The 17,008-nt window shown below is 35.4% G+C and overlaps 1 protein-coding gene across 1 annotated transcript; it reads left to right on the top strand.

The window, feature by feature from the left end:
• Positions 1–2,243: 2,243 nt before the first annotated feature.
• On the top strand, positions 2,244–15,698 carry LOC306852195 (neutral ceramidase-like; the record flags this gene model as incomplete). Its single annotated transcript, XM_079388878.1, has 20 exons — positions 2,244–2,373; positions 2,644–2,753; positions 2,990–3,133; positions 4,477–4,653; positions 4,779–4,906; positions 5,963–6,040; positions 6,185–6,305; positions 6,633–6,758; positions 8,814–8,900; positions 8,992–9,096; positions 9,736–9,817; positions 9,935–10,050; positions 10,232–10,326; positions 11,327–11,366; positions 12,373–12,471; positions 12,591–12,686; positions 12,776–12,928; positions 14,843–14,899; positions 14,997–15,085; positions 15,503–15,698. The coding sequence occupies 20 exons, from the start codon at positions 2,244–2,246 to the stop codon at positions 15,696–15,698; spliced, it is 2,229 nt and encodes a 742-aa protein (XP_079245004.1).
• Between the last annotated feature and the right edge of the window lie 1,310 nt (positions 15,699–17,008).

Genomic DNA, 17,008 nt, shown 5'->3' with positions numbered 1-17,008 from the left:
AAAATGAATAATAAAATAAAAAATAATTAAATGTCAATGCAAAAATCCTTTATGTATCGTGTGTGTCTGTGTGTGTGTGTGTGTGTGTGTGTGTGTGCATGTTTAGGTGGTTTATGATGACACATATTTGTATAATGACATGGGTATAACAGAGGTATTACAATATGAAGGTGGTTTATGAGGACACTGCCTATGTCCCCGTAATTCAAAAGGCTTTAAAAACATACTAAATGGCGTTTTTTTGAAAATCTAAAAATGCAAACAGTCTCCTGTGAGGGCTAAGTTTAGGTGTAGGGTTGGTTTAGGGCAATAGCACACACAGTTTGTTCAGTATAAAAACCATTACGCCTATGGAGAGTCCCCATAAACCACAAAAACCAACATGTGTGCGTGTGTGTGTGTGTGTGTGTGTGTTGAACTCTCTTGAATTTTTTTTTTTTTTGGTGCAAAAGGCTTTTACATTTGACAAAAATATTTTTTTATATATTAAAAGCAAGCAACCCCAATGCCACATAAGTAAAAAAATAAAAATAAATTAACAATGCATTACTTTCCATAGAAAGTAACTACGTACTGAAATTAGTTACATTTTTAGGGGGTATACACATGATGGAAAAAAGCCTAGCTTAACACAGGACAAGAAAAATCTATTATTGATATTTATTCATAACTACACCATTTTACCCACAGCAATAATACATTTTATTTGCTGCCTGCCTGCATCCCACTTTGAACCTTCTAGATTTAAGTATTTCATAACTTGGAAAAAATCAAAGCATTCAGCCTCTTTTTGTACTGCATACATGTATCACAATAGTTTTTTTGTTTGTTTTTTTAAATACATTTACTCTTAACATTTGCATTTATTTTGTTACATTTATTATTAACTGAAAATTCTCTCTGTGGTTAAAATTACCATCTTGATATGGTCTGCTGTATCTCAAATGTTATGCAACTAATCTAATCTAATCTGAGTTTGGTTTCAAACGGTCAACATGAAATATGGCTATAAACAGTGCAGAGAATATTACCTTTGTCCTTGTGCAGTATACACTATAATTGTTCACTTGTTCCACACTTGATTTGCTTGTTTCTTCTGCACAAAATCTACACCTTTCAGTGAATTTGAGACCCAAGTAGCACATGTAAGTACTTTTTCCACTTATTATATAGATCAGGAAAACGATTCACCTGTTTGATATTGTTTCATATTATGTTTCCCTTTGCAGAATAAGCAATATGTTAATAATTTAAACTGAGTAAGACAGGTCTATTTGCTATTTTTCATTAATTCTGTAGTGAATAAGCAGTTTCACATAAAGATGTTTACATAAAGTCTTATAAAGAATAATATTTGTGTAAAGAATTTACACAAATTAACTAGTTTTAAAATTTTACATAGCCTACTCTTGAATCTTAATAGACTACAATGCACTGTTAAAAAAATTAGTTTCAACTTGAAATAATTTGAGTTTAGTCAACAAAAATATACCAATTGTCCCCTAGATTAACATTGAGTAACTTAAAATTTCAAGTTGACTAAACTAAAAAGTTAAGTTAGCGGGATGATAAATAATTTTAAGTTGAAACAATTTTTTTTTTTTTTGTGTGTTGTTGCATAGATGATCAACAACTGTTGCATATTCTGCAAGGGGTACATAAACTTATGAGCATCAGAAGTCAAAATCATCCAAATCAGTCCAAACTAATACTTTTATTTAGCAATAGTGTGTGAAATTGATCAAAATGGACTGTAATGACTGTACATTTTTTTTATTTCAAATAAATACTGATATTTTGAGCTTTAAAAAAAAAATCATTAAAACAAGTATAAACGTTTCCCTAAAAATATAAAGCAGCTGCAACTGTTTTTGACATTGATAATAATAAGAAATGCTACTTCAGCAGCAAATCGGCATGTTTGAATGATTTATGAACACTGATAATGGCTGGAAATTCCATCACAGGAACAAATTGCATTTGAAAATATATTAAAATAGAAAACACTTATTTTAAATGATAAAATATTAGCATAAAAATATATCAACCCTGAACATTTGAAGTGTAGTGCATGACATTTAGCAACATAGAAATATGGATTAATGCTTCCAACTTTACACACTTGCTCTTTGCTTTGTGTTTAAGTGGCAATGTTCTCACATATCTGATCAGAGTTGTTTAGTGTGTTGTGTATGTTTTGTGTGACAACCATGTGCTGTGTGTGTGTGTCTCAGTGAAGGGTGATGGCGCGTAAGACTGAGTGCTGTCGGCTCAACGGTCTGGAGATCTCCCTCATAGTTCTCTTCCTTTTGATGACAGCGGTCTCAGTGGGGTTAATAACAGTCCTGGCCCTCAAACTGGATTCAGAAAAACGTAATTACGTGTTTTAAAGTAATTCTGAACTGTCCACATGGTTTAATTACAAGAAAAGTATAGCATGTAAACTAAAATGTATCTGTCTTAAGTAAAAAGAAATTTTAGAAATATGTATAGTTATTTAAATTAGGGAGGAGTGCTATTTAAATTTGACGTATGATTTACTTTGAAACATTATTTTATTCAGTGTATCTCAGTGTAATTCTTTCCATTCATAAGCTTATTGAAAAATCATATCGTGTCTGGTTTGAATTATTTGTGCACCAGAAGAAGTGACTCCAGAGGAGCCGAGCCCTTCAGTGGATCCTCCAGAGAACCCTTATCTGATCGGTGCGGGTCGAGCTGACTGTACCGGGCCTGTGGCCGATCTACCTATGGTCAGTTTCATTTCTCTCAGTTGCTTAGATTTTGATCATTTGATTACTCTGAAACTATTTCCAGCTGTTCTGTTTGATTATTAGTGAGGCCTTATAGCTGGACGTTGATATTCATCTGTCGTTAGACTGATAATGTTTATGACTGTGCGCTGATCAGATGTGATGATAAAGGACAGATATCGATGACCTTTAAGATTCTTGTGAATGCTGATTTAGTTTTTTTGTTTGTGGAAAAGATGGGTTACGCTAATACTGAGCAGACGGCGAGAGGGATCCACACACGTCTGTTCAGCAGAGCCTTCATCGTGGACGATGGCAGTAAAAGAGTGGTGTTCGTCACTGCAGACATCGGCATGGTCTCTCAGAGACTGAGGCTAGAGGTAGCACTCACACATTATTCCGGGTTTCATCTTCTGTAGTCATGGGAAAAGTTTACATAAAGCCCTTCTCTTATAATAGCATGTGTATATTTATATATATATATAAATGACCCCAAACAGAATGATATATATACACACATGCGCAGCACACACACATTGTCAGTGACCCTGTCAAGGAAAACTGCTAGTAAATTTCATAAATACAAAGAACACTTTTAATATTAATAATAATTATTTGAATATATACTACTAGAAATTCGGAATATATAGTACTAGATTTTTATTTAAAAGCTCTGTATTAAGTAGTTTGGTATTTTTTGTATTTATGAGTTGACAATTCACTTTTCTAAATTCTACAAAAGCTTTTCAAAATGTTTTAACACATGCTTTCTACTTTGAAAAATATATATTATTTTAATTAAATATTATAATAAAGCTGCCAGTATTTTGTACTGCTATTATTATTTTATTTCTTTATGAAACACCACTTTTTTTGTTAGAATGATTAAATCAAATTTCTAGTACAGAACTGTATAAAATATATAATTTAAAAAATCTGAGAAACTACACTGTAAAAAGTGATAAGTTTGACTTAACTTAAACCCGTTGCCTTAAAATGATTAAGTAAATAATAATAATAAAAAAAATAAGTTAAGTGAATTGTCAAGTCCACTTAACTTTTTTTTAAAATTATTATTTACCTAATAATTTTAAGGCAACAGGTTTCCTCAATTTTTTAAAGTTAAGTCATCACTTTTTACAGTGTAAAAGTAATACAAAGATCTTTAGAATAGGGAACACTTGTTAACTATCAACTATGATTTTTTCCCTCAATAAATTCTTAATTTGCTGCTTATTAATAGTTAGTAAGGTAGTTGTTAAGTTTAGGTATTGGGTAGGATTAGGGATGTAGAATAAAGCATTAGTATGTGCTTTATTAGCACTAATACATGACTAATATTCTAGTAATATGCATGCTAATAAGCAACTAATAGGTGTAACCGTAAAATAAAGTGTTACCCAAAGATCTTGCATCTAATAATCATGACTCGTGTTTCAAACCAGATTTTGATCATTTCTGGCATATTTTTCCTTGTTAGTGACTGTATTTACATATCATTTATTTCCAATACTGCAGTGTTTACATGCTGTTTTACTGTGATTTAAAATCAGCATGTGCCACAATTTTTACTATTATGATTGCTATGATTATGAGCTTTAACCGCATCAGTTTGATCGTATCGTGTTTGCATGAGGTAAAGTTTAATCGCAATATTGCTTAAATCTCATTAGAATTGCATTATGAGGGTGAATTTAAATATCATTGTCCCAAACCATTTTAGGTTCTGCAAGAGCTAAAGGCTAAATACGGAGACCTGTACAGACAGGACAATGTGGTCATAAGTGGCACACACACACATTCAGGTGTGGGCGGCTATTTCCAGTACACCCTCTTTATGATCACCAGTAAAGGCTACATTAAGCCATCTATACAAGCCATCGTCAGTGGAATAGTCAAGGTATGCTTTACTGGCCAGCTCTCATTTGAAAAGCATTTCTAATATAATAAATGTGTACCCTTTGAATTAGTTCATGTAAATGCCTTCAGCATGTCATTGATCATATTTTCCATCCTCTGCATCAGAGCATTGATATAGCTCACAGGAATTTGAGACCTGGACGAATTTTTATAAATAAAGGACAGCTGATCGACAACAACTTGAACAGAAGCCCACATTCATACATGAACAACCCCGAGGAGGAGAGAAACAGGTTTGTTTGTGTGCTGATGTGCTCATATTGATCCAGCTGCAGTTTAAAGGAACTCAAATCCCACCAGTGTCAGAAATCAGCTTTTATTACTTCTGTAGAACACAAAACAAGATATTCTGATATTCTGAACCAAACCATTTTGGGTCCCATTGACCTCCTTAGTATTTTTTAGTCAGATTATGTACGGTAATGGAACACAAAACCATTTGGTTACCAACATTCTTCAAAATATCTTCTTTTGTGTTCTTTTGAAAGTCAGTCATAAAGGTTTAGAACAACGAAGGGAAGTAAATGGAAAGAACTGTCATTTTTAGGTGAATGGGCAATACTTGCCCTCTAGAAGTGATTTTTATTTTACCAGTATGAGGTCATTCATTTTTTTTCTACCTATAGGAAACAGTATAATATAATTTTATGTGAAATACTTAAAAACTAAATACTTACTTGAATATTAAATAAATTAAAAACAATGTCTGCTGAAAATTTAGACATTTTGGTAATTGCAAATTCAAATTAACATAAAATATAAAAGTGTAAATAATGCACAAGGCAGTCAGAAAGCAAATTAAATGTATACATGTTCAGAAAACAAGTATATACATTGTGCTATAATACATTGGCATTAAATCGCAGAAAACATGTGAAGAGTTCCTTTGCAAAAACAGATTTTCAAAAATCTTTTATTGTGCATGCCAGTTAATTTCAATCAAACCGCAGTTGGGTTATTTTGATTAGGTCCAAAATTACTCAAAAAAAAATACTAGCCAACTAACACAATAAAACACGATAGCATAATAAAAAACATGATTTTTTAAAATAAAAAGTTTTTGCAAATAAACTCCTCCTATATTTGTTGTAGTTTCCATTCACCATGATAGACGTTTACTACTTCCTCTTCTGAGAAGCCTGGAAATATAAAAAGGGTCCATTTATCTTTGTTGTAATATTATTTTTGTAGCATTTATGTATTTGCTGTTTTGTCTCAAAGTAGTTTTACAGTAAAATGTGTCAAAACATCAATACAGCTGTAAGTCACAACGCATTCATTTCTGACAGATATGAATTCAACACAGACAAGCAGATTGTCATCATGAAATTCACAGATCTGGACGGGGATGGTATGGGCTTGCTCAGGTATAATATACCATTTACTTTGGAAAATCTTAAGTTCCAGTACAAACATAGCAAGATCTTAAGGTCTTCAAGGTAATTGACTTCATCAAATACATTGATAATAAATGCAATGTATTCATTTTTTGGCTATGTATCTGCCCTCAGCTGGTTTGCTGTCCATCCTGTCAGTATGAATAACACCAATCGCATGGTGAGCTCGGACAACCTCGGCTACGCCTCCTATGCATTCGAGCAAGAGAAAAACATTGGCTTTCTACCCGGTGAGGTAAAAGGTCTACCTTTTAATTACAGCCTTTCCCTCTGGGCCCCATCTTCGAGGTTAATTAATTGTCTTTATTAGTTGTAATCTACTTCAAGAGTTCACAAGGACATTTTGCCGTTCAGTAAAATCAATAGTTCCCCTGAGAATGCTCTAAACACAGGAGATTTATTGAAGATGTTAATTAATGCTGTTAAGATCTGTTTGTCCTATATATTAAACAGAAGATAAAATTTGTGTTGCTTATGTCGGCGGATATCTTTAATAGACTTTTTGACTTGGGCACAGTATGAAAAGCTCCGCACTAATGCATCACACTCTGTGTACCTCCAGGGTCCTTTTGTAGCCGGCTTTTCCTCCAGTAATCTTGGAGATTCATCTCCCAACATTCTCGGCCCCGTCTGTGTGAACACAGGCGAGAAGTGTGACTACCTTAACAGCTCCTGTCCCATCGGTGGAGTGAGTAATTATTATAAACATGCTGTATAACGTGTGTGTGTGTGTGTGCATGTTTAGGTGGTTTATGAGGACACATATTTGTATAATGACATGGGTATAACAGAGGTATTACAATATGAAGGTGGTTTATGAGGACACTGCCTATGTCCCCGTAATTCAAAAGGCTTTAAAAACATACTAAATGGTGTTTTTTTGAAAATCTAAAAATGCACAAAGTCTCCTGTGAGGGCTAAGTTTAGGTGTAGGGTTGGTGTAGGGCAATAGCACACACAGTTTGTTCAGTATAAAAACCATTACGCCTATGGAGAGTCCCCATAAACCACAAAAACCAACGTGTGTGTGTGTGTGTGTATTTATTTTTTTTAATTATTTTATAAAAAAAAAATTGTTTCTTTATTTGGTCACATTCCACTAATTAAAATCTTCTTTTATCTGATTATTGAATTTGCAATACAGTAAATTTCTGTTTTATTTATCTATATTATATATTACATTGAAATACAAGGCCGAAGTTATCAAATAACATGTATATAATTTCTATAATGTATATACAGGTGCATCTAAAAAAAATTTGAATATCATGAAAAAGTTCATTTTTTTGGTAACTTATTTTAAAAAGTGAAACTTTGATATTTTCCAGATTCATTACATGTAAAGTACAACATTTCAAAAGTTTTTTGTTTTAATTTTGATGATTAGAGCTTACAGCTAATGAAAGTCAAAAATCCAGTATCTCAAAATATTACAATATTTACGTTTGAGTTTCAATAAATGACCAGCCGTACAGTATAAATTATGTGTATCTCTTGTTCTTTGAAACCACAATAATGGGGAACACTGCTGACTTGGCAATGGTCCTGAAGACGATCATTGACACCCTCCACAAAGAGGGTAAGTCACAGAGGGTCATTACTGAAAGGTGTGGCTGTTCAAGGAGTGCTGTATCAAAGCATATTAAATGCAAAGTTGACTGGAAGGAAGAAATTGGGTAGGAAAAGGTCCACAAGCAACAGGGATGACCGCAAGCTTGAAAATACTGTCAAGCAAAGCGGATTCAAACACTTGGGAGAGCTTCACAAGGAGTGGACTGAAGCTGGAGTCAGTGCATCAAGAGTCACCACGCTCAGACGTCTTCAGGAAAAGGGCACTTCTGAAACAGAAACAACGTCAGAAGCATCTTACTGGGGCTAAAGAGAAAAGGACTGGACTGTTGCTCCAAGCTGCTTGAAGTCCAGTGTGAAGTTTCTGAAGTCAAGATTTGGGGTGTTGTGACATCTGCTGGTGTTAGTCCATTGTGTTTTATCAAGTACAAAGTCTACCAGGAGATTTTGGAGCACTTTATACTTCCATCTGCTGTCAAGCTTTATGGAGATGCTGATTTCCTTTTCCAGCAGGACTTTAGCACCTGCCCACAGTGCCAAAACCACTTCCAAGTCGTTTGCTGACCATGATATTACTGTGCTTGATTGGCCAACCAGCATGCCTGACCTGAACCCCATATGGAATCTATGGGATATTTTCAAGAGAAAGATGAGAAACAGTCAATCCAACAATACAGACGAGCTGAAGGCTCAATAGTGCTAAAGGAGCCCCGACCAAGTATTGAGTGCATAAATGAACATACTTTAAAGAACTTGAACTTTTCTGTTTGCAAATACTTTTTTTGATTGATCTTAGGAAATATTCTAATATTTTGAGATAATGGATTTTACTGGACTTTCATGAGCTGTAAGCTCTAATCATCCAAATAAAAAAAAATAAAAAAACTTTTGAAATGTTTTACTTTACATATAATGAATCTAGAATATATGAAAGTTTCACTTTTTTAAATGTTACCACAAAATTTTACTTTTCATGATATTCAAATTTTTTTGAGATGCACTTGTGTGTGTGTGTGTGTGTGTGTGTGTGTGTGTGTGTGTGTGTGTGTATATATACATATATAGATTGATTGATTGATTGATTGATTGATTGATTTAAACATTAAATTTTGTATTTCAACTTAAATATTTGCAGACACTTAGAAATGTTCATGCTCCATGTCCCTTTCAACAGAAAAAAGCATGCGTAGCTTTCGGACCGGGTGAGGACATGTTTGAAAGCACCAGGATCATAGGAGAGAATATGTATAAAAAAGCAAAGGTTTGTATCATTTGTCATATTGTTTGATCCTGATGTGTAGCAGTGATTGTGATGTGAGTGCATTACTTTACGTAGTTGTTTTGTTCTGCAGGAGCTGTACAGCAGTGCAAAGCAGGAGCTACGTGGGCCCATTTACGGCGCACATCAGTGGGTCAACATGACCGATGAGTCTGTCCCATTAAACTCCACTCATTTAGTGAGTACAGGGTTCCTGTGCATAAAATACGGTTAATGAGACCAGGAGCATTTTCTAAAAGAGTAGTCAAGTCAATTATATTTGAATAGCACTTTTTAAAATGCACATTGTTTTACAGCAACTTTAAAGAAATGTTCAATAATTCAGTATTTTATATCATAATAGTTTTCACTTTTGGGTGAATTATAAGAAAACACGGTCAAATTGCTATTTTTTTACTTTACACATGCATTTAGATAATTGCAAGCATTTTACTAGTGAAATAGAAATAGTGTTTCGCTGTAATCTACATGTAAACGAAAACAAAGATTCGTAAAGTGCTGTGTACAATTGGGTACAGTATAGTTTCATCTCAAAAGGACAATTTAATACAACTTTACAGATCAAAACACACATTTTGTAGTGCATAATTCCTGTAGGTTCATTAACACAAAAATCTCATGTTTCTGATTTTAAATTTCCAAATTGTAAGTGCATCACCAAAACATGTTTTTCAGTTGTTTTTAGAATCTGTAAAGAAGAGTGAAAAATATTTTCTATAGCTATCAGTTGATTGTCACAGATGCTGTCTGTAGAGCTTAACATGAACCAGAAAACTCATCTTTGTGGTGTTCATGCCAACACTGTTTCTGCCATCAGGGACGGACGTGTAAACCTGCCCTGGGTCACGGTTTTGCTGCTGGTACAACTGATGGAGGAGGAGAGTTAAACTTCATACAAGGTATGCGTTTCATAAACAAATATAGCTACGTCGCGTGTTTGGCAAGTACTTTGCCAGTTCTTATGGTTACATATTTGACAGGCAAATAATAATGGTCATGCTTTTTCTTGTGACCAGGGGATACAGATGGAGATCCTTTCTGGGATGGAATAAGAGATGCGATTTTGGGACCGCCGTCCAATGAAACCACAGCTTGTCATCAGCCTAAACCAATCCTCTTCAGCACTGGGGAGGTACGAATATGATATCTTTTGTTAAGATAAGAATGTCCCAAAAGGGAAAATCGCTCAAATTTTATTTTTTATTTTGTTTTACAAGTACATGACAATAGGTAATGGCAAGTATTAATTACACCTGTCGGATTGTTTTATTTGCTTTGAAATAATAACTTTGATGATTGTTTTTTTTATGCAGATGGATTCGCCCCTCCCATGGCATCCAGCCATTGTGGACGTTCAGATCATCACTATCGGCTCTTTAGCCGTAGTTGCGGTCCCAGGAGAATTTACGTGAGTTCTGATAGGACAGGTTAAAGGTGGGGTAAGCGATTTCTGGAAGCCAATGTTGATATTTGAAATCACCAAAACAAACACGCCCCTCCCCCAAAAGGGTCTTACCCCTATTTTGATAGCTCCGTCCCACACATACGTAGCCTACGCAACCCAGGCAACGATTAGTTCTGTGAAACAAAGCAAAACCAATGTTACACCGTGTCTACACCGGACGCGAGCAGCACAACAAAATACTATAGAAGTTATTATAATCAGTGATGCTGTCTACGCTGGATGCTGCACGGCGTGACAAATCTCTGACAGAAAACTGCTGCCACGTTATATTTATGACGTGCTTACACAAATTTCAAATGATTTTCAATGGTCGCTTTATTGCGTCCAGTGTAGGCAGACTCTGGCTGTTGCAGCGAGCCGCGTCTGGTTCAGACACAGTGTTACTAACCTACTTTCTTTACCTGAATTTCTGCGCTTTGAATTTAAATGTTCCGAATTTCTTCTTCATCTTGAAAACTTGAAGCTGTATTTTTTAAAACTGGATATTTGCATTCAAAGAATTCAGAACAAAAAATCCGCCGTTTGAAAATACATGTCTATTAAAAAAACTGCCATAAAAAAATTCTGTTGTTTCATTTCAAATGTTTATTATTCAAGTTTAAAAAAATTCAAATTCAGAACTATGTTAAATGCCAATATTATATTCAGTTTTGTTAAATGACACCTGTCAATAATTCAAATTTACACAATTCAAATTCAAATAGTTTTGTCATATTATAAGCTCCATACTATCGAGAAGAACCAAAGCAACCTCGGCGTCCGATTGCAGGCCTTCTGCTCCTTGAGTTCTCTACAGTTTGGCTACAAGTTTGTTTTGGTACTCGGCCCCGACTCAGTTTTCTAAAGCGTTTTTGGAAAATTACATACCCCACCTTTAATATAGAAAACAGTGGCTCTATAATGAGCCAATATGGTTTACCCTAAATTGTCTTCTATGTTTTAGTACCATGTCAGGGAGAAGGATTCGAGAGGCAGTCAAAAAGGTGAGAATTGCACATACACTACTGTTAAAAAATTTGGAATATTTAATTTAATTTTTAATGACTTCGAAAGAAGTCTCTAATGCTCACCAAGGCTGCATTTATTTGATCAAAAATACAGTAAGAATAGTAATTATGTAATTAAAATTAAAAATAACTATATTCTATTTTAATATTTATTTGAATGTAATTTATTTCTCTGATTCTCAAAAGCTGAATTTTCAGCATCATTACTCCAGTCTTCAGTGTCACACAATCCTAATATCCTGATTTTGGTGCTTGATTTTATAAATAGGTGCTGAATTATTAACAATTGTTCTTAGCAACATTGAAACGAGTTTTTGCGTTTTGCTGTTTTGCAGAATTTATAGAAATCTTCTGTTACTGCATATTTTCTTTCCGTAAATAAATTCATATTAACTTTACTGTCACTTTTTCTCAGTTTTTTAATCTTTACCTCAAACATTTTAATAGTAGTGTAGTGTATCACAGTTTCTATATAAATGTTAAACGGCAAAAACTATTTTTTAACATTGATAAGAAATATTTCAGCCAATCAGCATATTAGAATGATTTCTGAAGCATCATGTGACAACTAAAACTAAATAAATGGCTGCTGAAAATTCTGATTTGCATCACCGCAATAACCTAAATATTTCATAAAAAAAAAATATTCCAAACCTTTGACCAGTTGTCCACATTTTTCCCAATTCGTTTAAAACCAATTCTCACTATTAACAAACTATTAACTATACAACTTTTGCCTTAATATAGTCATAAGGTAGGTGTTAAGTTTGTATGGGGTAGGATTAAGAGATTTAAAATATGGTCATGCAGAATAAGGTATTAATATGGGCTAATAATGAGATAATATGAGTTAATAATGACAATATGTCCTTCAAATAATGTTAGCAATTTTTTTTTTTTTTTTTTAACTATGTTTAGGGGTACAGAAAAAAAAAAGTTTTGTAAAAGTTGATGTCATAACCATTTCACTTGATTTCCATAGGAGTTGGAGGTGAAAGAGTCTTTCGCTAATGCAGAAGTGGTTGTTGCTGGTCTGTGCAACATCTACACACACTACATCACTACATATGAAGAATATCAGGTGTGTATGCTAAAAAGCATAATGTAAAAAAGTCATGGTATTTACAGTACATGGTGGTCCAGTGTACATCAGTGATCGCAAAAAAAAAACGTGTCTGTCTTTTTCCTCTATCCTCACAGATCCAGCGATATGAGGGTGCATCCACCATTTTTGGCCCTCACACTCTCTCGGCGTATATCCAGCGCTACAGAGGCCTGGCCAAAGCTATAGCTCATGTAACGCTCTGCTGCCTTACAGTCATTTGTGACATTTTGATGAACTGAAATGGCCTGGCTGATCTCATGAATAAACCAATCTTCCACAGGGAACAATAGGAGAGCTGCCGAAGGGTCCTGAACCCCCTTTCTTTGATGAAGACAAACTTTTTAATCAAGTGAAGGACCCGGTGGCAGATGTACTACCAGCTGACACCACATTTGGCGATGTCTTAGAGCAGGTTAACCCTGTCTATAAAGTGGTAGGTTAATAATTGTGCTGTACAAACAGTACAGTAAATGTGCGGTCACGTTTATTATTGTTTGGCACAATTTTTTCAGGCAAAATCAATCATTTCAGTAGGAATCCACACATTTGGGCGTTTCACGTGAGGGTGAAAAAGTTCTCCATGTAGTTTTTGTAACATAGAAATGTGATTTTGCTGCATTGGCTAACATAAAGGTGCCTGGTTTGAATGTGACTACTTTTTAACATTTACATTTAGTCATTTGGCAGACGCTTTTATCCAAAGCGACTTACAATTGGGAATACAAAAAGCGATTCATCTTGAAGAGGCAGTCAGACAGAGGAAGTGCTCGTAACACCAAGTCTCAGTCATTGTTCAAATAAGTACAAGCTAGTAGGTGGAGAGAAAGATAGAGGGAAAGTTTTTATTTTTTTTATTTTTTTTTTTTATTTTTTTTTTGAGTTTAGGATGAAGTCAAGTACTGCCGAAAGAGATGAGTTTTCAGTTGTTGCTTGAAGGTTGCCAGAGATCCGGCGTTCCGGATAGGGGTGGGAAGATTATTCCACCAGCCAGGAATGGTGAACGAGAATGTTCTGGAGAGTGATTTTGAGCCTCTCTGTGATGGTACCACAAGGCGTCGCTCACTAGCAGATCTCAAACTTCTGGAGGGGATGTAGGTTCGTAATAGTGAGTGGAAGTAGGAGGGTGCAGAGCCTGTGGTAGATCTGTACGCAAGCATCAGTGACTTGAACTGGATGCGAGCTGCCACTGGTAGCCAGTGCAAGGAGATGAAGAGAGGTGTAACATGCGCTCTTTTGGGCTCGTTGAAGATCAGTCGTGCCGCTGCATTCTGAATCATTTGTAGAGGTTTGATTGCGTTTGATGGCAGACCAGCCAGAAGAGCATTGCAGTAGTCCAGTCTAGAAACAACCAGGGCCTGGACAAGAAGTTGCGCAGCATGCTCTGTCAGAAAGGGCCTGATCTTTCTGATGTTCTGTAGTGCGAACCTGCAGGAACGAGCAGTCTTTGCAATGTGCTCTTTGAAGGTCAGCTGGTCATCAAAGATTACACCAAGATTTCTGACCGAAGTTGATGGGGTAATCACTGATGAGCCGAACTGAATCGTGAAGTCATGCCGTAGAGTCGGAGTGGCAGGGAAGATCAGAAGTTCCGTCTTTGCCAGGTTGAGCTGTAGGTGATGTTCTTTCATCCATGCCGAGATGTCCGCCAGGCAGCCTGAGATCCGTGCAGCTACCGTTGGGTCATCTGGCTGAAAAGAGAGATAGAGCTGCGTTTCATCGGCGTAGCAGTGATAGGATAAGCCATGTGCATGTATGATGGCACCCAGCGATGTAGTGTACGTGGAGAAGAGGAGGGGTCCAAGAACCGATCCCTGAGGAACTCCAGTGATCAGTTGATGTGGTTTGGATACCTACCCTCCCCAGGTCACCCTGAAGGATCTACCGGTGAGATAGGATTCAAACCAGCGAAGTGGAATTGCAGTGATGCCCAGTGAAGAGAGTGTAGACAGGAGAATCTGATTATTGACACTGTCAAAAGCAGCAGAGAGATCCAGCAGAATGAGGACTGACGATTTGGAATCAGCCTTTGCAGTTCGCAGGGCTTCAGTGACTGAGAGTAGCGCAGTCTCTGTTGAATGGCCACTCCTGAAACCTGACTGTTTAGCATCCAGCTTGTTGTACTGTGAAAGAAACCGCGAGAGCTGGTTGAAGACAGCTCGTTCGAGTGTTTTCCCTATGAATGGAAGGAGAGAGACAGGTCTGTAGTTATCTTTAAAAACTGCTATGCTGTTGACAGTGGACTTTTTTTTGCCCATGAAAAATGTGACTCTACATTAACACTGCACTAGTGAAAGACAAGCTCACTATTATAAATTGACAAGCTTTATGTGATTTATTTATTCTAAAGGGAGAAATGGCATCAGTCACATTTGTCGCTGGAAACCCGAGACACTCTGGAGATATCGTGAGTTCTTTAGTAGCAGTAACTCTACAATAATCTCTTGCAAAACATGCTCTTTTATGTATAAGATATAACTAATCTGTGGTGATTATAATATCAGAGAGATAAGACATTTGTCACAGTGGAGAGGTTTCACAACGACACCGACTCATGGGAAATAGTTCACACAGATGCATCGTGGGAAACGAGGTAATGTGTTTTGAAAGAGGCATTTTTTATGCTTTTTAAATGCTAATGTTATCATATTCATTTGTATTAGTCTATACTTTTACTTAGCATTTGCCTTAAAGATACCATCAGCATTAACTGCTTTATTAACTCAACCTCTGAGTCAAGGTCTTATCATTTCAATCCTCAGGCCAAAATCCATGTGTGATCCCTATAGGACTTCTAGATTAATCTGACATGCTGTGTAAAGGCAAAACTGCAAAAGGGCATTTTTTGATTGAATATTGATTTATTTGATATCAGTTTTTAAAATTCTTTGAGCACAGAGACAAACCTAAATTTCAAAACTGGGGAAAATCATGTAAAAATGTTAAATTATAATGTTAGTAATTAAAAAATAAATATGCTCTATAATGTAGACTCCTTTTGTGTATTCAGGTTTCACTGGATTAAAGGACTTGCTGGCCGGAGTTGGTCAAAAGTGGAGTGGCACATCCCGCTCACGGCACAGACAGGAACCTACCGGATTCAACACTTTGGACACTTCAAACAAATCATGGATAACAACACCATCACCACACCATACGTGGGCACTTCTGATGCTTTCAAAGTCACACAAAGTTTTTACTATTAATCAGTGTATTACTGAGAAAGAACATTAGATGTGACGCTGACAGATATTAGCTGCTCATATAGTCAGTGTTCAATTAACAGCATCAATCTATAACTTAATGTTATTGTTCTTTACACTGTCTTTAAACGTTCATATAGTGAGAGTACTAAAATGTAAAATTCACAGACACTGCCCTGCTGAAAAAACAAAACAAAAGAAACAATAGAAATAGAATGTATTGGTTTTAATGGAAACTGTAATGGTGCATGGGGGTTTCTACTAGTAATTAATCACCTTCTATTGGTGGCTTGTTAAAACCAATAAATCCTAATGGAATATGTCCCAAAACACTCTACAGGAAACCATTTTTTAATGGTTAAGAGTTAATAGTTTGTAGTGGAAACCATTGGAATTTCTGTGATGGTTTCCATTGGGTTGAATATAATATTGATTTCTAAGGTAAGGTAATTGCTTGGTTAAGTATAAATAATATCTATAAAACTGTTCCATTGGTCTCTAACTGTTAAAATAAACAATATGTGTTCACATTATCATTAGGCAGCACACACTTAGTTTATATGTCAGGTACAATGTCTTCAGAATTTAATACATTTTTTAATTTAAATTTGTGTCCTGTTGTTTAATTATGCACTATTTGTTTTATAAAAGTAGCAAGCATCTTGCAAATGGATGAACAAAATGGCTCAAAAGCTCGAAAAATAACTATTTTCAGCCTAAAGTTGCATTCAGTAGTTAATATTTTTTTAATTACATAGAGATAATATGTTTTTGTAAAGACTCATAGTAGTTTTCCATAAAAAAAGTTTTCATTACACACAGTGCTGGTCATGCCCTTAATGTATTCGGCCATGTTGAAAAAACTTGACCCACATAGTGTAGTTTGGTGATGCACAGAGCAAAATTTAGGCAATGAAACACACCTGCTGTATTATCGTGCTTTACTAATGGGAGAATCAGTACCTTTATGGCCAAAGAAGCAGAACAGGTCTGAAGCTAGAAAACGGGAAGACTGACAAAGACAAAAAAACAACAAAAAAAAAACAGCGAACACAAGGTGGAAAGATTTGATGATGAGAAAGTAAATTCTAGGGGATGCTGAAGTTTTGTTGGATAGGTAAAGGAGTTAATTATTATGTAGATTGCTCCCTAAAACTTGCTAGTATCATTGTAATTTACATAAAACTCAGAGATACTATAAGCGTTGTGCAAAGTGTAGCCCATACTATTGTTATGTATTTAAAAGTAGCTAGCCTATACAAAGAACAGTGATGCTAAAGAATGTGCAACCTGTACATATCTAATGCTTATTA

This window comes from Barbus barbus, assembly GCF_936440315.1.
Source record: "Barbus barbus genome assembly, chromosome: 32".
In the NCBI taxonomy this organism is placed as follows: Eukaryota; Metazoa; Chordata; class Actinopteri; order Cypriniformes; family Cyprinidae; genus Barbus; species Barbus barbus.
Note: the sequence above shows the minus strand (reverse complement) of the source record. Positions and strands in the feature narration are given on the sequence as shown.